The sequence below is a fragment of the Seriola aureovittata genome, chromosome 5, assembly GCF_021018895.1.
Source record: "Seriola aureovittata isolate HTS-2021-v1 ecotype China chromosome 5, ASM2101889v1, whole genome shotgun sequence".
NCBI classification, from domain to species: domain Eukaryota; kingdom Metazoa; phylum Chordata; class Actinopteri; order Carangiformes; family Carangidae; genus Seriola; species Seriola aureovittata.
The window spans coordinates 1,274,035-1,299,573 of record NC_079368.1 but is presented as its reverse complement, the minus strand read 5'-3'; the positions used below and the strand labels follow the sequence as shown (position 1 = coordinate 1,299,573).

Here is a 25,539-nt window from a genome sequence, read left to right as displayed (position 1 = left end):
AATCAGATTCAGTCCTTCCCCCTGTACTGTGTATGATAACAGTCATTGGGCACAGCCACGTCTTGACACTCACTCTGTACCTTCAAACAGGAGCAGCTGCAGCTTTCATTTCTTCATGCTAAACAAAGAACTAACTCTTCAAAGTGAGAACGTGTAGAATGATGTCACACAAGTTCACTCACATTTTTAAGGCAGAAGAAAAACTTGAAATGATTCACAATGACAATGAGTAAATAACATCAGTTTAAATATCAAAGAGAAAAACAGTGGAAACATCTTCATTTGTATGTCATCTGCTTCAACTCTTGTGTTTGTGCTTCAAATGATTAAGTACATGATGATCAATAATACTTGTGAGTGGACGAAAAGCTTATTCACTTACTTAACCCTTGTGAATCCTTCAAAAAAAAACCAAAACTTACACTGAGGTCCTTAGAGGAAAAAATGCATTAAAAAACTGTAAAAAAAAAATACTACTTTTACTGATTTTTTTTTTTTTAATTCAACACCAGTCCTGATCATAATGATCAAATATTCATATTTTCAGGATTTTAATGTTCTCACATGGTTCAACACACTTTCAATAGAAGTTTGTCATGACTCTGCCACACTACCTGTGTGAGGTGTACAGACTGTTCTTTCTTTAGCTGAGCGCCTCTCATCAGGGGACATCAGAGGTGCTGCAGTGTTGCATTAGATGTCACTCAATAACACCACTGTGTATTTCTAATAATCATTTATTTACACCTTTCTTTCACTACTGACACAGCTCAAGTGTAACATACTGATACATATCAAAGTTCTGTATATTTGGACAATAATGCTGCAGCACAAAGTCTAGAAAAGTCATGACCCCCCCCCCCACCCCCCTTGAATAAAAACATCCTGCCGCTGGAAACCTTGTCAGAGCTGGAAGACCTTCTCTGAGACCAACATCTAAAGAAACTACACAAAGAAATCACACAACAAGCATCTTGGGTCTGAATTCTCAGTCAGTCACTCATCAGGATTCTGGTTTCTGTCAGATAGGCGTGGTCGGTGTGGAGGCCGTGGTGGGGACAGTCACCGGGTGCAGCCCAAGATCCAGGGATGGAGTTTCGTCCGGTGGTGGGGGGCTCTTCTTCTGTGCCTCCAGCTTCTCCATCAGGTTTGTGTAGAGCTCCTTCACCGGCTCGCTGCACTGTGGTTACAGTACAACATACACAAAGAACAGCAAAGACAAGTGTGTGTCAGTCTGAGAGCCAGAGTGTGTTTGGACCAGTTCCTGTCAGCACTTTGTCATTTGATGACAGTTATTAAAAAGGATTTTTAAGGCTGATGCTGATTTAAAGAAATCTGATAACAATATATCAACATCATATATATCAAATATTTATTTCTGGTGTTGTTCTGCTGCTCTAACAATCTAGTTGAAACCAGCTGTTTTGAAATGTGATGCTCAGACATTAGCTGAAGGTGTCAGTTTTACTGCTGAAAAGCTTCTGTGTCTCTGAGTCGCACATATATTCACCATTAGGCAGAATGACTGTTACACTGTACGTTAACTGCTCATCAGTCTTCTCCTGACGAGCCATGGCATTAGCTTGCTTTGTGGCTAACTAAGTTAGCAACAGATAATATGTGTTTGATAGCAGCGGTCAGTGCTGCACATCACTCCCTCACACCCTGACCTGGTGTCAGTTTCCACAGGGACTATTTCTTTAGTTGATGTAACATTGGCACCATTTCTAGAAAGAGAATTTGAATTTTCTTTTTCTGGTCAAAGGTCAAGGTGACCTCACAAAACATTTTTGGCAATAACTCAAGAATTCATAAACTATTTACCTAACAGGATAAAAAATCATGACATTATATATCCAAAAGGTCAAAGGTCAACATCACTGTGACATCAATGTTCTGCAAAAACACTTCTGGCCATTATTCAACACTGTAACTCAGGAAGGAGAGACTGTGACCATACCTCCTTTAAAGGGAAAGAGGTTGAGGTCTATGAAGACCTGTGAATACTCCTCCAAACAACCCGAACAGACAGGCCTTCAGCTGAATACACAGCTGGTAGCAGACGATTATTTTTTGCATTGAATTTATGTTTCATGAAATGCTGAAATTCCTGTTCATGCATTAAAGTAGACATATCATTGCAACTACAGTATCTACAGTAACCTAAAGGCTGAGCACAACAAATAGTGTTTTCATTATCTGTTGCCTTATCCTTCATTTACTTCAGTGATTACATAAGTTCTATGCTTGTAGTAATGCTGCAAATATTATTGCAATTCTAAATCTGAAAACTGAATCTGAAAATCTTGCAAATCTGAAAACTTCCTGTAATAAACCAACATGCCAGAAAAAAAGAATCATATTTCACTGTAGAAACTGTGACTGTGCAGCAGCTCACCAGGAAGCAAACTGTGAGATCACAGAGTCACATCAGAAGATTTTAATAATGAAGAAGTTGCTGCTGCTGCCATCAGTGTGAATTACACACAGCTCCTCTGGAGACAGATGAAGAAGACGAAGACCTCTCCCTGATTCTCTCCATTTCTACAACTCCTGTCCATTTCAAAGCACAAGCTGAATGTGAAAATGAAGCCAACCTGTTTTGGAGGTTCCAGAGTTTTCATCAGGGTTTCCATGTATGACGGCAGCACTTTGTGTTGTAGATGCAGCAACATTCGCAGGGTGTGTCTGTGGACATTCTCTTTACTGGAAAATATTCAAACAGAGACACAAACCGTCAGGAGACATGGTGGAGATGTGACAAGAATATAGCTCACAGGCTCCTGGGAGCTGATGAGCATCGTGTTCACCTTTCAGCTACTGCTCAGTCCTCTCTGCGTCAGTTCAGCTCAACTGTGTGTGTCTCAGTCCACTTAGTGTTCTGCTCTGATAATGATGTGTTCAGCTACACTGACTGTTGGTTTGGAGTAATATTACAGAATCTGTTAGAATCAACCCACCTGGAGAAAGACGTGAGGAGGAAACCGTCAAAGACAACGGAACAAAACTCTTCAGATCCAAATTCGTCGGAGAGCAGTGTGAGGTGTCCGGTCAGCAGGTGCAGGAAGATGTCGCCGAAGGCCATGTCATTGTAGGTCTCCACTGTAGGTTCACAGCACAGATCAAACTCTTACTTTCACCTGGCTCGTGCTTCTCTTCATTAGTGAAGGTGTATAAACTGAACCTGCTCTGGCAGCAGTTTTCATTTTGTCCATGATAAAAATCCTTTCATAATGACAAATATACAAATAAAAACTAAACAATAATATGAAAGACAGCTTGTCCTCTCAAACTGACCCCAGACAAAGAACAGTATTACACAACAGTAAGTTCTGACATAGTAATCTGATTGGATGAGAGTCATTACATGAGTGCTGATATAGAGTATAATGAATATATGATATAATATATGAATGAAATGATGTCTGGTCGCCAGGAGAGGATGATGGGAAGAAGCTTGGACACTTCAGCGCACACCTGAGGTAACGTGTAGACAAAGTAGCAAGCTACTGTGCACTATGCAGTTCAGGAAAATGTTTATGTTTTGCTTAGCAACAGCCCAGTATCAGTCCAGTTGAGGAACTATTTGTTTATTTAACTAATATGGTGCTTATAGAACTGTTGTATAAAAGCAGGCTGCAGCCTCGTACCTATGATGGAATCACAGCCGTGCTGATATTCAGTACAACATCACGACCTTGAGTGTGATATTGCTTAAGTAAATGGAGCCTTCTCCACTAACCTTGTGGCAGTTGAAAAACGACACCTGTAACCATGGTAACTCTACACAACAAAGATGGTGACCAGCTGTAGCCTCAAAGTACTTAAAATACACAGAAATTAAAAATGCAGGTGTGACATGTTCTCTCTCCTCAGCTGATCCTGGACCACGAGGAGAGGGAGCTGTCTCCCTCTGACTCCTGGCTTTTCTGTTGTGTTTTAAGAATGGAGGTCTGGTAGTCTAGTGTTTGGTTCTTGTTAGTTTATTTGTTCTTTTTTCTGGGTCAATTTGGGGGGGAGGCTATGGATCCTGTAGCCTACTGGGTGACTGGCTCAGACACCCTCCATGCTTTTGTTCTTTTTGGCCTTCACACTCTCGGTTTTGTTGTTGTTTGTAAATACAATAATTTTCATTGACCTGAACCTCAGCGTCTTAATGTGTTGCTGCTGGTCACAAGGTTGAACCAAATGTTTTGTTGACAGCAGAACAAAAAAAATTGTCACTGATGAAAACTAGACTGAAACAACAACAATTTCACTGAAACTAATAGACATTTTCCTCCAAGAGAAAAGACAAAAAAATTAAAGCTGCCAGAAATGTCATTTTTTCAAAATTACATGTTTTCAATGACAAGACAAACTGGGATCCCGGAACAAACATGACAATCAGATAAAAAAAAAAAAAAAAAAAAAACAGAAACACACTTAGTTTAATCAATAAGATGAAATGTCAGACTGACCCAGGGCAGGCAGTAACCTCTGTAAGGCGTTCTTGTTCCTCAGTTTGGCAATGTGGAGGACGTAGTACAGACCCATCTCACAGGCCACTCTGTTCTCCTGCAGGTACCTGAGGAAAAAACAACAGTCACGATCACAGCACTGACATCATATGAGACACATGAGAGACATGAGACATCAGCCAGAACATAATAAAAGGCTAATTTAAGGTATTGATGAAAATGTAGCTGGTGATGGTGGTTTTGATTCTGCTCAGGTGGAGAACTGGTCCATGTTGAGCTACATCAAACTCACCGAGGCTGCAGAGCAGAGCAAGGGCTGCTGTCTGCAGCAGCAGTTAGCGGGCTAGCTGTTTCACAGTTAACATGGTCTTTCTCACGTAAAATCGCTAAAGAGGAAGTGATTCTGTGGGTAACTGTTGCTGCTCAGACAGAGAGCAGGACAAGAAAGACAAAGAGGAGAGAGAGAAGAAGGAGAAGAAAGAGAGGAAGGAGCAAGAGTAGAAAGAAAGATGAGAGAGAGAAGAAGGAGAGGAATCTCCCCGCCCTCTTACACCTTTACCCCTTCCCCTCACTGCCTACTCCAAACCACCCACCCCCACACTTGTATCTACCGACCCTTCATTAAAAAATAAAAATAATTCAGTAATATCCACCTGTTTTTGTCTTTATGAGAGAAAGTAAAAAGACACCTCCAACCACTTGACAGCAAAGTTTATAGATGTTTAACTTTCTCTAAACTGATGATCCTTCACTTTCACCTTAATACAGTGAGTGACAGTGAGAAGTGTTTCCAGGGTCTGAGAGTTTCACTGCAGCTGATATCCCTCATACATCAGAGAAATACCACCCTCCAGTGCTAGCAGTTCAGTACTGCATCAAAGTGTTTGAATAAATATGTATTGGTTTCAGATTAAAGATATAATTCCATTTGTAACCGTCCATCCAAATAATAGTTGGTTTACATGCACCTGAGTGATGACAGCATTACTCTACAGAGCACACACACCAACACACACCGACCAAGGCTGTACAACTCTCAAATTTTGTCATTTTAACAACACATCCCCCTGTGATTGGGTCTACAACAGAATACTGAAAAACATGGGAGTTTCATTTAACCATTATAATGAATCCTGCTGCTTTTGGTTCAAATTCCAGACTCAGTTCGAGCCTCTTTGTGTCGAGTTATTCTCAGTTTGATTTGTTCTTGTTTTCATTGTTTTATGACACTGAGGCTTTACAGTGATCAGCAGAAAGGACCTGACCACGTCTTCCACCACTGTGTCATTCCATAAAGATCTCTCATGTCAAAGCAGACAGTCGGTAGTATTGACAGTAGTGTACTTATCACATTTTAGACGGTTTGTCACGGTTTGTCTTTTGCACTTTAGAAACCACCAGCAACTCCCTTCTAATGACTGAATCATCAATCAAACCACTGTAATCCTGCTGTTTACTGGAGCAAGTACTGGAGTACTTGCTTTTTTTTCTTTAGTATCCAAAAATACATTTTTTTTTAACGTCACCACATTGTTATAGTGTTCCACATTTACAGAATCTAATGACTCTGAGATGCCTGGCTGAAGCACTGACCGACTGTAGAACCTGTAGAATAAAAAGCTTGTAGAATATGATTTGATAGAAATGGCCAAAAAAAAAACACAACCGAATTAACAAAACGACGCCAACTGCAAGCTCTTTATCTGGAACTAAACAAACTTCAGTACCTTGACATTCTTTCTAAAGTTGGATGGCAAATTTCTGTAGGTAGTGATGAATTTTGGTCGCGTAGCAAACATTTAAAGCAAAAGGAATCTATTTAATATATATTATAAAATTCCAAAACAAACAAAATAATAAAACTATACTATTGTATACTATAGTTCCAACTTGATTAAAAAGGTCCCATATTTTACGCTTTTTCCATGTTTTATTTGAAGTTTTGATATTAATAACTGCATATATTGCATATACTCAATGTAGTGTTACATCTCCTCTCTCAGGTTTGTCTCTGGAGCTCTAGTAACAACAGGTCAGTGACTGTTTTCTGAGTGACGCACAGGCAGATCAACCACAGATTGTAGCCTACTAATGTAGCTTGATCAAATTCTGATATTTGAGAAAAAATAAACTTAATCCAGATTGAGGTCTCCAACACCCAGCTCCTTCTCCCCTATGGGAGTGTGTTCTGACACTTGCCAGGCTGTCATTGTATATAAGAATTCTTTCTTAATGTCCTGCCTATCAAAATAAAGGTTAAATAAAATAAAATAAAAATAATATCATTATCCTTGGCTGTGCAATGATCTATTTGCTTCCTGAAATCCAATGATTGTGCAGTGTTTCCAACCATTTAATGACTGTTTGGTGTTGTGTTGTTAATAAAGTTAAAACAAATGGATGGTGAGTCCAGGTGGGCTGTGCTGGGGACATGACTGAGGGCAGTGACTGGTTTGTTGTGACATCACAAAGTTCCAGAAGTCCTGACGGCTGGTTTTAAGGCTCAGGTTCTGAATACAGGCTGTGTGCATTTCTCTGTGGACTGAGGCTTTGATACTTTCACAGTTTTAATATAGAACCTAGACCTGATCTATAATCAAACGTTAATACTCTTATATAATGTAAAGAGCATTATATCAGATACAAGTATCAGTGTTTCTGTTGCTGGCTCAAGGGAGGACAAAGTAAATACACTAATAAAAAGTCACATTATTTAATTTCTGCACTATTGTGTTTATGTTATTGAATCTAATAAGTTTTTCCTGTGGTGAGAATAAGATATAAAGGTTCTTTCTTTCGAGTGCTGGTATCTCATATCATGTCACCATGCCTCCTCCTGCAGTGTTTTACCTGTTGAAGGCATCAGGCAGGGTGGTGGGGTATGACAGTGAGCTCTTCTCTTCACTGGGAAGTTTCTGCTCTACCGTGAAGGTGTGATCGTCAACAACCACTGACATCATGGCAGGCAGGAAGCGGGTCACGACCTCCAGATCCTGACGGCAGGTGCATAGGAAGACAAACTTATGGTCACTTGATAAAAGTGGGGTTTAATGTCTGATGAGATTTAGTGACGCGGTGTACGCACCAAACGAGGCTCTTTAAAGACCTGGCTGTCGATCATGTCCCATGCTCCTTGACCCAGTGACAGCATCCTCAGCAGCAGCATCAGGTCTGAACTGTCCTGTTCACAGACACAAACACCAGGACTTCAGATAGTGCTGATAAACTGGAGTGTGCGGGAACCAGAACACACTTAAAAGTAGCTGTAATTAACAAAACAAATAATCCAGTAACACAATACTACAGTCTACTGGGCACAATGGAACAGCCCTGATGTTATACACCAGTCTGTTAGACCAGACATGCACCATGTCAACAACAGAGATGGGAATATGGAAATACAAATTAAACCATTATAGTCAACATTGTCTAATCACTCACACAGACTGTAGAGACCTGCTGCACTGAAATATTGTGCGAAACTGTGTTCAGACTTGATTGGTGGGTTTATGTAAAATGGTAGATTGATAGTCTGCTGTGATGCAGCGACATTCAACTCAATATTAGTTTACTATTTGCAACTGATAAAAATCTAAATTAAGAGTTAGACTTTATGTTATGTTAGTTATGTTATTATTAAGCTTAATACAAAACCATTGTCATTGTTTATTGTGTTGCTCTTGAGTTAAGGGTTTTTTGTGAAACAAAACAGCTGTTAGCTAATGTAGCCTGACAGCAACTCTTAAAGCTCCATCCAGTCTAAAGGTAGATGTCCATGTGTATCAAAGCCTCAGTTCACAGAGAAATGCACACAGCCTGTATTCAGAAACTGAGCCTTAAAACCAGTCGTCAGAACTTCTGGAACTTTGTGATGTCACAACAAAGCAGTCACCGCTCTCAGCCATGTGCCAAGCCCCGCCCACCTGGACCCACCAATCAACCTTGCAGGATTTGGTTTCTCTGAGTGTTTTACCTGAAGTCTACTATATTTTTATTGGATCACTAAGAAAACTGTTAGAAGAGAGGAACAGCGCCTCCTCTCCTCTGATTGGCTCACCGACCTGTTGTTACTAGAGCTCCAGAGAGAAGCCTGAGAGAGGAGATGTAAAACTACACTGAGATGGTTTTTGTTTCTTAAAACCATAAATATATCTTCTTATGGATGAAGACTTTAAATAACACACAGTCGAAGAGGAAAAGATGGAGCTTTAAATTTGTGATGTTCAGTAATTTTTTGGCATCAATGGGCAAAAACTCCATTATCACCATCACTGGTTTGAGAGCAAACCAAGTCCAGGCAGATTCTTTTCCTAAGTTCTTATGAATTCTCCTTTATATATTTCCTTGACCTCATGACGTTTTCCATTGAGGTTAAGGAGAAGTGGTTAGGGAAGGAGATTATTTTCACTTTTCTTTTCTTTCTCTTGTTCTTCTTCTCACACCCCTGCCTCCAGCTGTTGATCAGTAGAATACCAAGAAAACATTGGGATGATTTTCTATCATGTTATGAGCGTTCTTTTGCTCAGTATGCTCACCCTAGGTAAAGCTTCCTGACTTAGCAGCTCTTGCAAGTTCCTCATGATACTTAGGACCAGGGTGTTACAGGCGAACGGGTCACAGAGGATCATGGACAGGTCCCTGAAACACACAGACATTAATCCATAAATTCAACTGTGATAAACAGCTCTGTTCATAAACATCAGCCATCCCCTTGTGTTACCCCAGGACTTGTTCCTGTCCTTTCTTCACTCCATCCAGGAAACCTTGCAGCTCTCGCGCTCGCTTCCCGTCCACAAACTTCTCGCGGATGCAGGCGTCTAAACACCAAGTAAACTGTAACAACACACAACAGTCACACACAAGAGGCAAACATGTAACACAAGGCTAAAACACAGGAATCACAGGGTGGGGGGTTCCTCAGCAGCACAGTGTTTGTGCTGACCTCACCTTGTGGCAGGGGTCTACAGAGCAGATCTCACTGATGTCCAGGTCGTGCAGAGACATCAGCAGCTCTGCTCTCAGCGTGCAGTAGTGGACATTTCGCGTTCGCAGGAAGAGTGTTCGTAAAAACTGCAGCACCATGTCGTACAGCTTGACGTTCTTTCCGATCATCTGGGTCAGCTTTAAGACCACCTACAGCCAACAGACCGCCGGACAGTTAACACCAGCCACGCTCAACACTGGGAACTTTGGTTTCTTATCTGACGATGGTGACTTACCTCGCCTTGGCGTCGTGTTTTAGGAGAAGGGCTGAAGAAATTGTGTAGGATGGAGAGGTCGCTGCTGAACAGAGCTGCTTCCTTCTCCACAATGTACTGCTTTAGCAGGGGTGACACTTCATCTCCGAACAGAGCCTGGTTGTCCTGCCAGATCTGCCTTTTCACCTCCACAGCACACACCTTGTACAGCTCCTTGTCAGCCATGACCATCTTCAGTTTCTTCTCTGGCACCTGTAGGAGGAAGCGTATGGTAAAGATCTTCGACGTCTTTTACAAAGACAAGTTTGACATTTCAATTCAACAATTTCCTCTGGATTCATTATCAGCAACTACTGGATGAATCACCAGAAAATTCAGAGCAGACATGGTGATGACGCGATTTCCTGATATTTAATTTGGTGTTTTGATGACGGTGCTGGACAGCCCTGTCTCAGTGGATCCTGCTGCAGCTATGGGAGGCGTCACCATCTTCTGTCCGCTTCTGAAGCCATTTTAGACGAAGTGTACAAAAGCCTGAGCAGCCTGTCACTTAGGGTGACTGACAGACAGCTCACTGATGTTCTTCTCGTCATTTTTGAAATTTTGTTAAGACTGTGCTAAACTTTGGAAGTTAGAAGTGAGGTACTAGTTGTGTCTGTAGGGGACTGGGTCAGATTGAGTTAAAACCTAAACATGTAGGAAATTCTCTTTGGTTGACTCTGGATAAACAGGGATGTAATCTGAAACTAGTCTGAGTGGAAGAAGCAGACAACCACGAGGAAGTGATCCTAGTTTCTTTAGAAAGATGAAAAATGTTGTTTAGATAGAGTCCTCCTTTTGTTATATTTAGTTCTTTGATTTAGCAGCACCCGTTTGGCCAGTTTCTCCTTTCAGTTACCCTTAATTAGTGACTTTTATCATTATTCATCTCTTCAGCATTAATAAAATTGCATTACCAATCACATCTAGGTTTATGTTACTTCCCTTTTCCCCAAAAACAAACTGGGTTGTAAAACATGTCATTCCAAAACTGGCAGGTCAGTGTCAGTGTGAATGTGGTGTTTAGTTGTACTGGACTTCCTGTGGCTGTACACATGTTAATATGCTCCAGCCCTAAAAGCTCTTGCCTTGGGAAGATGCTTCAGAACCTGCATCACGACGGGCTGAATGGACGGCATTTTGACAAGTGGAAAGCTCTTCTCCAGCAGCTCTTCCAGCTTCCCGTATCTGTGAGTAAATACAAAACAAAGCACAATAGCATTCAAGCTTGTTCCTTCAGAAAATGTTACTCCCCGTCAAAACCGACCAATGACACACCTGTCCTCGTCCTTGCCCTCTGCAATGGTGGCCACTCGCTCCATCAGCTTTTCTCGAAGCTCGTCAAAGACAGACTGGTGGAACTCAAGCCGAGGTGTCCCATGGAGGTCGAGGAAGGGAAGAGCGGACTGCAGAGTCGGCAGCAGGATGCCATTTTCCATCTGCAATCATGAAATCAAAAACTCATCAGGGATTATATATATATATATATATATATATATATATATATATATATATACACACACACTACCGTTCAAAGGTTTGGGGTCACTTAGAAATTTCCTTATTTTTGAAAGAAAAGCACTGTTTTTTCAATGAAGATAACATTAAACTAATCAGAAATACACTCTATATATTGTTAATGTGGTAAATGATTATTCTAGCTAACTGGTGTATAGAGGCCCATTTCCAGCAACCATCACTCCAGTGTTCTAATGGTACATTGTGTTTGCTAATTGCGTTAGAAGGCTAATGGATGATTAGAAAACACTTGAAAAACCTTGTGCAATTATGTTAGCACAGCTGAAAACAGTTTTGCTGGTTAGAGAAGCTATAAAACTGACCTTCCTTTGAGCTAGTTGAGAATCTGGAGCATCACATTTGTGGTTTGATTAAACTCTCAAAATGGCCAGAAAAAGAGAACTTTCATGTGAAACTCGACAGTGTATTCTTGTTCTTAGAAATGAAGGCTATTCCATGCGAGAAATTGCCAAGACACTGAAGATTTCCTACAACTGTGTGTACTACTCCCTTCAGAGAACAGCACAAACAGGCTCTAACCAGAGAGAAAGAGAAGTGGGAGTGCCTGACGCCATCTGTCAAGCATGGTGGAGGTAATTTGATGGTCTGGGGTTGCTTTGGTGCTGGTAAAGTGGGAGATTTGTACAAGGTAAAAGGGATTTTGAATAAGGAAGGCTATCACTCCATTTGCAACGTCATGCCATACCCTGTGGACAGCGCTTGATTGGAGCCAATTTCCTCCTACAACAGGACAGTGACCCAAAGCACACCTCCAAATTATGCAAGAACTATTTCGGGAAGAAGCAGGCAGCTGGTATTCTATCTGTAATGGAGTGGCCAGCGCAGTCACCAGATCTCAACCCCATTGAGCTGTTGTGGGAGCAGCTTGACCGTATGGTACGCAAGAAGTGCCCATCACTGTTCCAGTGACACACACACACACACACACACACACACACACACACACACACACACACACACACACACCACACACACACACACACACACACACACACACACACACACACACACACCACACACACACACCAACTCAAGCTCGTAGCCTACCTTTAGATGGATAACGATGGTGTCGAGAACCAAACGGTCTAAAGTGGCTCTACTTTACTAGAATTGATGCAGACACCGCCCGTTGTCACAAGTGTGACAAATGTTTTGTTTGTTCAAGTTTTTTTTTTTCCTCAAAAAGTATCGATAAGAGTACCGTTAAAGTACCGGATCGATAAGCAGTATCAGTAAGAATTGTACTACCGTTAAAATCTTAACGATACCGATCCCTAATTAACACTGGTAATAACAGAATATATCTCTGTTTCACAGACGCTGTTTAGTAGACACAGGATTTCTTGGAGGGTTTGGGAGCTGGGCTGCCACATCTTTCTCCTTGTTTCTCTGATAACTTAAGTTCGATGACTAAATTCCTTCATCCAGGATAAAATGCATAGTTGAAAACGACCAAGATCTAAAAAAAGTAGCGTCAAAATAAGGCTTACTGTTGTTTTCCAGGTTGTTTCTGTACCTGTTAATCAAATCCAAGGTATAACTATAAGGTGTTTGACCTAGTCTATTGTTTGGATCAAGACCTGGCACTGCGTACACTTTAGTGTCAAAGAGGAGCAGTACATCGCTTGTGTGGAACTATTTTGGTTTTAAAAAAGAAGATGCTGCACAGAGTCATGTATTGTGCAGAACCTGCCCTGGTACTGTTGTTACCTCACGAGAAACACTACTAACCTGTATCAGCACCTCAAAGCCATGTACCATAGTTGCATGGCTAAAATGCCGACCATCAGTGTGTTTGGTAAGACAAATACCACCCGACAAGGATCACTGACCGAAACGAAAGCATACCTCCATATAAACGCAATTCAAATGGGCACGGGGGAAATTATTCAGGCAATAACAGAGTTAATAGGGAACTCTGTGCCTCTCAGCACGGGGACAAGCCTGGGTTTACGGCTTTGATAAATACACTGGATAAGCGGTACAGCATGCCCTCCCACACAAATTTTAGCCAGGTTGCCATACATTTTTTTCTCTACTATAACTGAAATGGGTCAAGCCGTACAGCGGAGTCCAGCGGACTTCGACCTCAAAGCTCGCTGCCTTCAAACTGCCTACTTCCCAGACGAGCATGCGGGGGGAAACATTGCAGCTGGCCCAAGAGGTCAGCTGAGATCTCCATGAAGAGAACCATGTCTGCATAACCACTGACAATTTTACATGATTACAAGGCTGTAAGTTAAACAAATCAGTCAATATATTACTGTGATTGAAGTAGTTAAATAAAAATATGTCATTCATATCAATTCATGCATCATCTAATTTCATCATGACATATCCCTGGCCTACAGGAAAGAACAGTTTATGTTTAATCTTTTAGTCATTATCTGTCAGTCTGTTAGTCTGATTTATTGCTTGCGTTTGTTGAATAACACAGAAGATAAGGAATTTATCGCAAATAATTTAAAATTAAATTGCAATCGCAATATTGATACGATTATATCCCCAAATCATTCAGCCCTAGTAGAAATATATATATATATATATATATATATATATATATATATATATATATATATATATATATGAAGTGACTCAATAAATGAATAAATAAATAAATGAATAAATGAATGGATAAATAAATAATAGCTTTTTTTTTATTACATTTTTATTTAATTCAGGGGACTTTTATTTCCAAATGCCACATTTATTTCCCAGCTCTTTTTATTTCCATCTGTTGTATTCAAAAAAGGGGGCGTGGTTATTTCAGATTCAGACCAAAGCATCAGCACTGAAATCAAAGTCCTCAGAAACAAATTAAATATGGAATTATAAAATAAAAGTCCCCTGAAATAAATAAAAAGGTCATTTTTAAATTAAAAACCTATTTATTTATCTATTTATTTGTATAGGTATTTATTTATTCACTCACTTATATAGACTGCTCAAAAAAATCAAGTGATTGGGAATCAGTTCAATATATATATATATATATATATATATATATATATATATATACATTAATACAGTTTAATTTAATACTGATTTAGAGGGCATTTCAATTGATTTAGACCTACCCAAGACGTTTTTTCAACAACAATTGGTGCATAAAGCAGTGAGTCGGTGCTCAGTGCTTTAACTACCGAACCGGAAGCTCATTTCATTCTGATAATTGAAGTGGCACGCCAGTATTTTCCTGTTTTTGTGCAGCTGGTTGCGGTTGGAAAGCTTGTAACAGGTCGCACTTTTCTCTTCAACCCCTCATCTGCAGGACACACTGTATCAGTACACCCACAGGTGAAGCACCGCGGGCTGGCTACCGTTTCCAACTTGGTGTTGACACTGCATTTATACTATATAGGATAATATATTTCGAATATATTACCAATACCAGTGACTAAATGTGCTTCACAGGCTGCGGACAACTTTTTGCACGTTAGACCTGCATCTACATTTTTAATTACTATTTCATTGAAACGGTGCTGAAGTTAGCCAACATTAGATAACAACAGGGACAGGAGGCTAGCTATGATGCTACATGGTGTAGCTGTAGGTAATTTACACAACACGGACAAACACCTTGTAACGCAGCTTTACCTGAAACTGATCAATGGCTTTCAGCGGCTCGGTGCAGTTGGTGAGAGTTTCTTTCAGGTCCTCTCCGTTGGATATTCCGAGCTCCGGCAGCCCCGCGAACATCTTCGTTTACGTTTAATCATCGACGGAAGGAATTCTGTTTGGAAAAAATAATCTAGTATGTGAATTTGCAGACGTAAATATAACCGCTTTCTACAAAACACACCAACGCATTATTCTTTTCGCTGTCATAGCAAGCTTCCCGTGTTGCAACTTTGTAAACAGTCCGTCGGAAACAGCAGCTATGAAAGAGTTCCGCGCTTGTTTCCAGGACTGGGACTGAAAAGTAAAAAGAAATCTCGTTTCCTAACCACTTCTCCTCGACCTCGATAAAACGTCATGAGGTCAAGGAAAGATGTGAAGGAGAGTTCCTGAGGACTTGGGAAAAGAATCTGACTGCACCTACACTAAGTTTCTTCTTTTTTTAAAAAAAAAACTAGCTTTATTTATAACACCTGGACGATAATTACTCTTTTCCCAACCACAAAAACAAAACTACAAAAAATAAGATAACATGAAAAAAAAAATACAAATAGAGAAAGTTGAGCCATTAAAATAATAATGAAATAGAAATAATGAACTGACCAAGAGATCAGAATAAATTATATTCAGACATAAGTATAGGCCTATTTCCTTGCGTAGACGTGTTTAACATTTCAATAGGCCTACATTTGTTAAGCAGAAAATATTAATTTGTAGTGCTTTACACAATGAGGGGATTTGGTGAAACGACATTTATGTATAGACTATAGTATGTTGTTATGATGATGATATTGTTGACTATAAATTCTATCTACTTGTTGTTCATGATGACTCCTGACTGGATTTAAAGAGAATACATTTATATTTATGTATTTGGTCTTCAGTCGATCAGACAAGGATTTCCATCAGTTCTGGATCGTGTCACAAACAAAACAACTGCTCTGCTGTTTCTGGCTGTTTCTACATTTACGAGGGTCTGCTATGGTGAAAACTACAATGGTGCATCGTTTAAAATGTTGCTGCAGAAAGGAATTAGCACGTGTGAGTTGTTTCTATCACATGGAGGAAACAAAGTAATTCCCTAATGTAGTCTTTGTAAGTGTCTGTAGTATGACTTAATGAATCTGTAACATTTACAAAAATCATGATTTATTCTAGAGACACACTGTGAGTCTCCACAAGCAGAAAGTTTGTGAAATCACAGCCTTGGCTTTTTTCTTCTTCTTCTTGTTTGTTTTAATGGCTAATTGCAACCATATGGATTATTATCGCCACCTGTATTATAAAGTCCTTATATCAATCCAGCATCATTTAGGTAAATAAAAATATTATTCAAAATATCATTCCCAGGATTTTTTATTAAAACTGCTTCTGAGATCCATGCGTTTGATGCCTTTTTATTCCAACTGAGTCCTTCACAAGGTCGTCTTATTTTCATATTTTGGGGAGACAAAAAACACACGTTCTCTTTGTGATTGAAGATATCAGTTTCCAGATGGGTGTTTTCCAATGAGATGTAATGATGACTTAAGTTTGGTATTACCTAATCTTATTCTAATAAGCTCTGTTCTCTCCTACATGTCCCCTAATGTCTTTTCCACCCCGACCCCCTGCTGGTACAGATGTCTTCATTTTAGATATTCATTCCATCATTTTTTTCCCACTGTGTCTTGATTTTGTGCACTGGGCTTTTTCTTAAACCAACTTTATTTATAACACATCAATCAGGATTGAAATGTTGAAATGAGATAACATGGCAGAGATGTACAAGCAGAAAGAGCTGAACCATCAAATGAATAATTCAATAGAGATAAGAAACTGAGTAAGATGCCAGAATAAGCTATAGTCAGACATATGTAGGCTATAGAGAGTTTTGATCTTCTTTCTCATACATTTGTTAAGTAGCGAAAATTCATTTTTTTGTGGATACATATACATTATGTAGCCTATATAGTATTTTGTATTTTGAACAGGAAAGAGAATAAATCTACATTTGTGGATTTGGAGCTCAGGCAATCATACAAGGATTTCCATAAGTTTAAAACAGCTGCTCTGTTGTTTCTATACTTATGTGGGTCTGCTGTGGTGAAACTACAACGGTGTGTCATTTTAAGTGCTGGTGCAGCAAGGACCTTTGTAAAGGAAGGTCCAGTGTTTCCTATGCTGAAGGAGATAAGACAAGAAGCACTGAAGCTCCTTTCCTTATTAATCGTTTTAAATGTGTCACTCATCAATCTGACCAGAACGGGATTCCAAAATGTTTAATCACTGTTGTTTGGTGGCTTTGAATGTCTTTAGTGTAGAACCTCTAGCACCTGTTGTCTTAGCCTCAGTGAACACAGATGAGATATGTCAAAGTCAAGAAACATATAGTTGAAAATGTCTCCACAGGTACGAAGACCAGCTGATGTAAATGATTTGTGTTTTGTTACTTTATCATTTACATGATCTCTCACAAGTTGAAGAAAGGTGTGTTTGTTAACATTGCCTTGGGTTTCTTCTGAAGCACGTGTGAGTTGTTTCTATCACAAGGAGAAAACAAAGTAATTCCCTAATGTAGTCTTTGTAAATGTCTGTAGTATGACACAATGAATCTGTAACATTTACAAAAATCATGATTTATTCTAGAGACACACTGTGAGTCTCCACAAGCAGAAAGTTTGTGAAATTGAAAAGAAAATACTGTGGGACATAAAAAAAAAAAATCTAAAATGTTCTAGCAGTTGTTTCTAAAAGGAGAGTGAGCAGACTCTAAGAGGACCATGATTTGGACTGAGAGGTGAACCACCTTTGCTCTTATACCATGCCTTCTTTATTTCTTGTGTTTCTGATGGTTATTAGCAGGTACCCCACTCCAAAGAGGAGGAGGGCGATGAAGAGGAAGAGGATGCCAGCCCAGGGCCCTGAGGGCAGAGCCTTCATCAGTACAGAGCTCTCTGCTGGGACCATGTTGCTCAGTATCAGCATGTATCCCAAAGCCCAGCCCACAGACGCCCCTCCTGCCTGCAACAACACAAGGGGAGGCTCGCTGAAACCACACTGAACACATGGACTGAAGTCTCAGCAAATGATGGGCAAAAATGTTCAGGTGATTCCTTCTGTCCTCACCTTTTCCTGGAAAGAGATGGAGGGAAAGGAGAGCTCATTGAAACCGTAGCCCTGCATTAAGAGGACCTGGACGAAATTGGAGACGGCGCAGACTTTCTTCATGTATTTCTCTGGCTGCTTTGTCTTTTCAGTCATCTGTGAGAGGAAATACATTATTTTGTTATTCAAATCTTAAGCCATTTCATCTTATTTATAGTCACTGTAGAAATTTCTACAATATTCAAAAGAAAATAACATATGGGGACTATTTTTTTTCGTGGTGAACATATTTGAGAGCCCTTATTCATCAGCTTTAGGCTCAGAGCTGTGTGAGAGTACCTCAGAGATGGTCATGTTGCAGACCAGTTGGATTGCAGCTTCCATCTGACTTGGGGATGTGATGGGGATGTTGGAGAGATGGCTGATGTACTTGTGAGTGAAGAAGTAGGCAGAAAACGCCTGTGGAGACGAGGGGACACAGTTAATCCAGAGACACACAGTCTTCCCCATCTCCATTTTGTTCTATTACATTACATTCAGTTGGCTGATGTTTGTGTTCAAAGTGACGTGATGTCTTGAGTGTATTAGAAAACTGTGTTTAGGAGCTCAGGTGTTTGGTATGACCCATGGCTTGGAGGGAGGAAGGACTTAACCTCACTGTCCCGTCGTCCGGCACCAGAGACTTACTGTGTATGTGAGCTGCATCAGGGAGCCAGAGGGGGGGTCGGAGAACTTTTGGAGGGTGAACACCAGGGACCAGATTCATAAAACTCTGTGTAAATTCATGACTAAAACTATGTGTAAGCGCAAAACGAGAAATATTCATTTACAGGAACTACTGCAGCCATGTGGTGAGAAACTCAGTATGTGGGTACACTGGGGCTTTAACAATGTTATCTTCCTGATGCCTAGCAGGTAGAAATGTGTGTTGTACATATTTGGTCATAAATGAAAAGTTAGTGGGATCACCAAAGTTTTCCAAGTCTGCCTGAGGGAAACACAAAAGACCCCCGACCTCTTACACAGTGCCACCCACCAGACAACAGCAAAAGACCTTAAAGACCTAAAAGTCCCTCTGGTGGAAGGTCCAAACACATGCAGATTGTCCTTAAAGGATAAGCAGTATAACTGATGGATGGATGGATGGATGGATGAATGGATGTATGGATTGATGGATGGATGAATGGATGTATGGATTGATGGATGGATGGATGTATGAATGGATGTATGGATTGATGGATGGATGGATTGATGAATGGATGGATGGATGGATGGATGGATGGATGTATGGATGGATGGATGGATGTATGGATTGATGTATGGATGGATGGATGGATGGATGGATGATGGATGGATGTATGGATGGATGGATGGATGGATGGATGTATGGATGGATGAATGGATGTATGGATTGATGGATGGATGGATGGATGAATGGATGTATGGATTGATGGATGGATGGATGGATGAATGGATGTATGGATTGATGTATGGATGGATGGATGGATGGATGGATGGATGGATGGATGGATGTATGGATGGATGGATGGATGGATGGATGGATGGATGGATTGATGTATGGATGGATGGATGGATGGATGGATGTATGGATGGATGGATGGATGGATGGAAAGTTTTGAGGTTCCTTTGGACACCTTGCACTAAAAAAATGTTTGATTGAAAATGAGAAAAACCTAAAAAAAAGCTCAGTCATCACATTATCACTTGAAGTTGTGTAGTTGCAGGTTATATTGTACATGACATTCTTCAACAGATGGATTGACTACTTTTATTTGTCATTTTTTTCCAGGAAGTTTTGATTTGTGTAGAGCATCAATATTTACTGTTAAATGAGTTCACACTATGATGTGAAGAAAGAAAGCAAAAACATTCACAATAATGCAAAACTAAGTATTAAAAAAAAGCCAAAGAATGAAACAAAGACTGAACCTGTAAAGGAATAAAAAAGTATTCATTCTTATATAATGTGTGTCAGTGTCTTAAAGGTTCCCTCACCATGAACTGTCCTCTCACGCTGGGTTGGAAGACTCTGTCAAAGGAGCACTTGGAGTAAGAACAGTTGTCAAAAGAGAAGATCTTTTGGACATTGTCCTGGCAGCTGTGGTAATCTCCTGTGCCCACCACCATCACAGACATCTGGGGGTCAAACTGAGCCGGTCTGTAGCTCTGCGTGCACGGAGAATTAAAGACGTCCTTCCCCAGCTTGATAGACATGTTGAACTGTTTTGGGTAGCAGGGGTGGTTGATGTGGGGAGTCACACCTTGAGTCTGAAAGAGGCAAAGAGGGTGACGAGAAGTATCCTATGACATATGACACCATTAAACATTCACAATGCGCTATAGGTGCGTAGGAATACTGTAGTTCATGAACAGGGGGACCCTGTGACCCTCGCTAGTCTTTAATCATAATGTTTCTCCACATATAGATTTTTCTCTGTACCTTGATGAGATGAGCCGTCAGTCTCCTCAGGAACTGGTCTTGGCCGTAGCACAGGAAGCTGTGGGTGTACACTCTGTAAACTTGTCCGTAAAGCGTCAGCTCCATCATTTCAGAACTGTCCTCCACCTTTACCGAGGTCTCGAAGGTAATCTGAGTGGAAGCTCCACCTAAATCCAAAGCTCCAATTGTCTCTCTGCCTGGGTGCAGCCAACGCCCAGCAAAACCGTACTGAGGAAGTGTCAGGACAATAGACAGAGTTACTCAAAGAACAACATCCAGCAAACAACTCTCACACTCTCAATGTCTCTCTCTGTGGAAGTCTTTTAGCCCCACAACCAGCGGGGCTCTGTGGCACTGTCGGTCAGTCACAGTCAGGTGGTCTATCACTTTGGTTCAGTGTGAACTGTTACATGTGTTGCAGTGAAATGTTATGCAGTTACCCACAGTTTGTCAGAGGATGAATCCTAATGATGATGGTGATGCTACCAGTAGGTACCAGGTGGATTGGCACAAAGTCTGTTAAAGAAATTTATGGTTCCCAGATGATGAACCCTGGTAACTTTGGTGACAACTCTTGTGTAAAATTTCCCATTCCCATCAGCCTCAGCTGTACTTGGTGTTTAGTGCTAATTAGCCTTCACTGAATGAGGGTATGTTGTTTAAAGTTAAAAACATTCTTTCATGTAGTGAACTAGAATAGAAACAACTAGTCCACTGGAATCAGGATGATCCTGATTGGCTCTTGCGGGGCTGTTGCTCGCACTGCATCAGCAAATATTTGCATGAAGTTGAGCCTTTTTCAACTGTCCCCTGCAGCGTAGCTTTGTGTAGCTTCTACAGCTTTTTTGAATCTCTGTGTGTGAATATCTGTAAGGCTCAGTCCCAGTACCCACAGTTATGGTCTTGAGCTCCAAGGTGTGCATTCACACACTGCCAGGTAGTAGGCAGGTGTGTCCAGATACTTGATACTGACTTTCTTAATCCCTGTTCAAAGGGCCAGAGGTAAGTGTATCCTGTACTTGGGCCACATGCTTGTTTTCTTCTGGCCCACTTTATGCCTGGTTCCACGGCCCAAACTGTCCCATACACAGCATGACTGTCAGATACTACTTCCACAGAAAATCTTGCAGCTGTCAGACAAAACTGGAGAAGAGCAGGAATCTGCCCAGATGTGGAGATACATGGGCCAGACACGGGCCGAGGACCCAGGAATTGCAGTTCTCGGAAATATGCCACACACTTGGCAACATGGAAGGAGACGTGATTGGACGACACATCATACAAACTACTCATTTCATTATGATGCAAGTGTTGCATTTTAGTCTTGTTATGTAACTACAGTATCTCTCAAGTCTGTTTGAAGGGACGGTGTTTGAAACCAGAAAAATCACAGCCCACCTTGGCAAAGTTTTCATTTAAGTAATTGACTGTGACCCAGCCGTACGCCCCCTCCGCCGATCCACTCAGGATGGTTGCCTCTTTGAAACTGAAAGGGTAAGACCGCATTTTTTGTTTCACTTCCTTCAGGACCCGGTCTGACTCTGTGGCGTTGACCGTTCTGTTCAAGAGGTGTGAGAGTTAAATCCTTCCAATATCCATTTTAATACATTTATGCATAATTATTGAGGCAGTAATATTAGTGTAATATCCCGAGTTAACAGGAAAGTCTACTTACTTCAAGAGCCTCATTCCTGCAGTAGCTCCCAGATACAGTGGAGTTTGGTGGTGTCTGGATTTGGGGATGTCCTTCACAGCTTGCTCCAGACACACCTTCAGACTTTCTGCTGCACCACCACGAACACCTGCATAGCTGGATATCCCTCCACCTTGACAGACAGAGAAAGTAGTTCTGTATACAAAGAACTCAACCTGACCCCCTGACCTTTTCAAAAACTGAAGCTCCTTGTCTTAAAGGAACGAATGACCTCCTGAAATAAACACTCTGGCTGGTGTTTCTAAGGAAACTCTGGAAACAAACCAAAGCATGAAGAGGAACAACTGGCAGTGACTAAGATGGTAAGAGTCTGGTGAGGAAGCGGACCATTTAGGAACCAAAGTCTTGCATAAGATAAGTGATGTTTTTATAGGATGACTTTGTGGAAGTGAAAGTTAGAGTATCCTTTCCACCTTGAAAGTCTGGGGTTAAAGTTCAGCCACATTACACAACCTCTAGTTGTATTTCTATAAAAGTGGCACAAAAAGGCAGAAGATGGCTTTGGAATGACCTTTATTTATGTGTCACTTTATTTTAAAGAATGGTCAGATGTTCATTAGTTAAAAGTATGAATTATCATAAAATGTGATTGGAGTCAGGATTTATCAAACCTGGAGTCCAATCAATGGGGGTTGGGATTAGAGCTGCTTTGGATTTGTTTGGCCTGATCTGTCCTCTCTCCTCATTGCTGCATATATGTAATATCCCTTACTACTGTATAGATAGAGTATAATTATATTACTATCATAATATTTTATTATTATCTTATTATTTTATTGATACTGCTGCTACACAAAATATTTACTATCATGACAATGTCAACACTGGAGGTCACTGGGACAGTTTGCAGGTCGGGATGTCGAGTGTGAGGCCATGGTTCAGCCAGAAAACGGTGGACTGCTCCCTCCAGGTTGGGGGTGAGTTGCTGCCCCAAGTGAAGAAGTTCAAGTATGTCGGGGTCTTGTTCATGAGTGATGGTAGATTAACGGATGGACTGGTAAACTGACCGTGATGACCGGGCACATCCAACTGGTTGGAGACCCCGGGGTGGACCCAGACAGACTGGAGGGATTACATATCCCATTTGGCCTGGGAACACCTCAGGATCCCCCAGGAGGAGTGGGAAATCGTTGCTGGAGAGAGGGAAGTCTTAGCCTGCTGCCACCATGACCCGACCCCGGATAAGTGAAAGAAAATGGATGGATGGATGGATGTCAACACTGTCTTTCCCTCTGTCCTGGACCACTAAACACATATCACTGCTTCTCATACATCAGCCAAACACACACACACACACATTACTCACACATATCCTACCTTATATTTGGTTTTAATTAAGTAACTTTAGAGAAATTTATCTTTGAAACTTGTAATGAATGTAAATGTAATATGTCAGTGCTGTGAGCATCACAAATTGACCTTCACCATATTGTGATGGTCAAGTTTCACAGATGGTTCGTTTTTCGTGCAACACCTCTCAGGCAGTACTTCCTTCTAGGCTCTCCACAATTAGCTCGACCAATCAAACGCTCGGGCAGCTTTTAAAAAACCTGTACTGGTCAAATGATATTTTAAAGCAGCACTAACCTTGTCTCACCCATGTGTGAGGAGCTCACCTTTTGCATGACACTCGCTGTGCTGGGTGACGATACCGGTGCCATTTTGCTTGTTAGCTGGCCATTTGTAGATGTACATGGAGGTGTGGGAGGAGCCTGCATCCAGAACGATTCCATACTACAACAGACAGCATTCCTTTATAGATCCATTTTATTTATTCATTTATTTATTGTCATTGAAGTATTTATTTTTAGTTTAAAGTCTTCCATAATGTCACATATCTATCAGTGACACACCAATATACATGTGCATACAAGAAAAGTGCGAAATCTTATTTCCTCGCTCTTGTCCAACTTGCAGCTTGTTCTGTTTACCACCTCACTGTGGTGTTGACAGGATGTGGCTTCAGCTTGTACATAGAGCATTGAACTGCTTTACATGTTGATTTTTGCCTTTTATGGTTGGACTGGTCTTTGACTGACACATTTCCCATCATGAAGCTGGTAGGTATGAGTTACTGATCTAACAACATGAGCTGTTCTGTAATGTGGTGTCCCTTTAACTCATACAGCAATGTTCATTTTGTCCTCCTTTGTGTGTGTGTGTGTGTGTGTGTGTGTGTGTGTGCTCTGTCCAGCCATAACTTCAAAGCATTAAGTTCTATTCAAGTATTATTCTGCGGGCACAGAATAAGATCTATTTATGTGCCTTTTTCAAATGTCTGTGTGATTAACAACAAAAGGAAACGCAATGAATGAAGAATCAAACACAGAAACACACAAAGAGCTGTGTGTTTCATTTAGTTGATGCTCAGGCTGATGAAAGAGCAAGTTCAGATCATGAAGCTGGAACTCTAAATGAAAAAAAAAACTATTTTGGTTTGAGGACAACCGGTGAATCCATATTACTACTAATAGGAATGATAATAATAATTAGATAATATTTAGACACAGGCACAGACGGTTATCCATCTATCTGTGTGCGCTACAATGATATAATTGTGTTAATTACCATGTTCTCAGGAGGCGCCTCCACCTCTTTAGCCGGAAGGACCAGCAGGATGATCCCGACTATCGACAGTATCAGCAGCACAACCGCAGGGATGGTCTGGGAGAAGCGGAGAGCCATACTGGAGACTGATGACTGGAGACTGATGCGCTCAGATGCTCCGCGTAAAAGCGCGCCAGCAGTCGGCGTCCGTTAAGGAGACCGAGATGAATAAAGGGCGTGCGTGCTGTGGCTGACGGTAATGGGTTTGGTCTAAAGCTTTTGACGTAATATTTTGTTGGCCAATGGTGGAAGAAGTATAAGGGAGTGGTGACACCTTTGACATGTCTGTCTGTATCTTTTAAATAAGTGAAAAGTCCAAATTTAACACAAACTGGTTCCAGCTACACAAACAGAACATGTGTGTGGTTTAAACACAAGGAGTGAAATGTTAGAATTGACCTCTTAGTCAAGGTTAGTTGGAAGATATCCTGAGCTGAGATGTAACATCATGATGACTCTGTGTGTGTGTGTGTGTGTGTGTGTGTGTGTGTGTGTGTGTGTGTGACCCAGACTCTTGTATGAACTAGCTTACCTTACAGCTAACAGCTAAAACATTAGCACTGACAACATGAAAGATATCTAAATAGACTCACAATAAAAATGACATAAGTTTGAAGAGTTGAACTACGGAGCAGGAAGTAGTATTACAAAAATAAATAAAGTTTAAAAAGTATATATAATAAACAAAAAGGACTCCTTTGAGCAGGTAGAGAGTGAATCAGTTGATTCGAAACTTGTTCCTGATTGGAGAAATTGGAAGTACGACCGTTATCCAGAGCCTTTGCTGTGACTCTTCAATCTGTGGTCAGATACTTC

General features: G+C 40.8%; 2 protein-coding genes across 2 annotated transcripts; both read right to left on the bottom strand.

The window, feature by feature from the left end:
• Positions 1-721: 721 nt before the first annotated feature.
• Positions 722-15,107, bottom strand: nelfb (negative elongation factor complex member B). The gene is made up of 13 exons (XM_056377427.1): positions 14,834-15,107; positions 10,976-11,136; positions 10,786-10,885; positions 9,680-9,910; positions 9,408-9,593; positions 9,181-9,293; positions 8,996-9,098; positions 7,546-7,641; positions 7,311-7,453; positions 4,461-4,567; positions 2,961-3,102; positions 2,598-2,706; positions 722-1,180 (listed from the first exon to the last, which is right to left on the bottom strand). The coding sequence occupies exons 1-13, from the start codon at positions 14,933-14,935 to the stop codon at positions 1,022-1,024; spliced, it is 1,752 nt and encodes a 583-aa protein (XP_056233402.1). The 5' UTR covers positions 14,936-15,107; the 3' UTR covers positions 722-1,021.
• Positions 15,108-16,192: 1,085 nt separating this feature from the next.
• On the bottom strand, positions 16,193-24,942 carry LOC130169009 (ectonucleoside triphosphate diphosphohydrolase 2-like). The gene is made up of 9 exons (XM_056375402.1): positions 24,685-24,942; positions 23,733-23,850; positions 22,078-22,228; positions 21,801-21,960; positions 20,403-20,630; positions 19,958-20,230; positions 18,281-18,400; positions 17,963-18,097; positions 16,193-17,857 (listed from the first exon to the last, which is right to left on the bottom strand). Exons 1-9 carry the CDS (start codon positions 24,799-24,801, stop codon positions 17,651-17,653), a joined length of 1,509 nt encoding a protein of 502 aa, XP_056231377.1. The 5' UTR covers positions 24,802-24,942; the 3' UTR covers positions 16,193-17,650.
• Between the last annotated feature and the right edge of the window lie 597 nt (positions 24,943-25,539).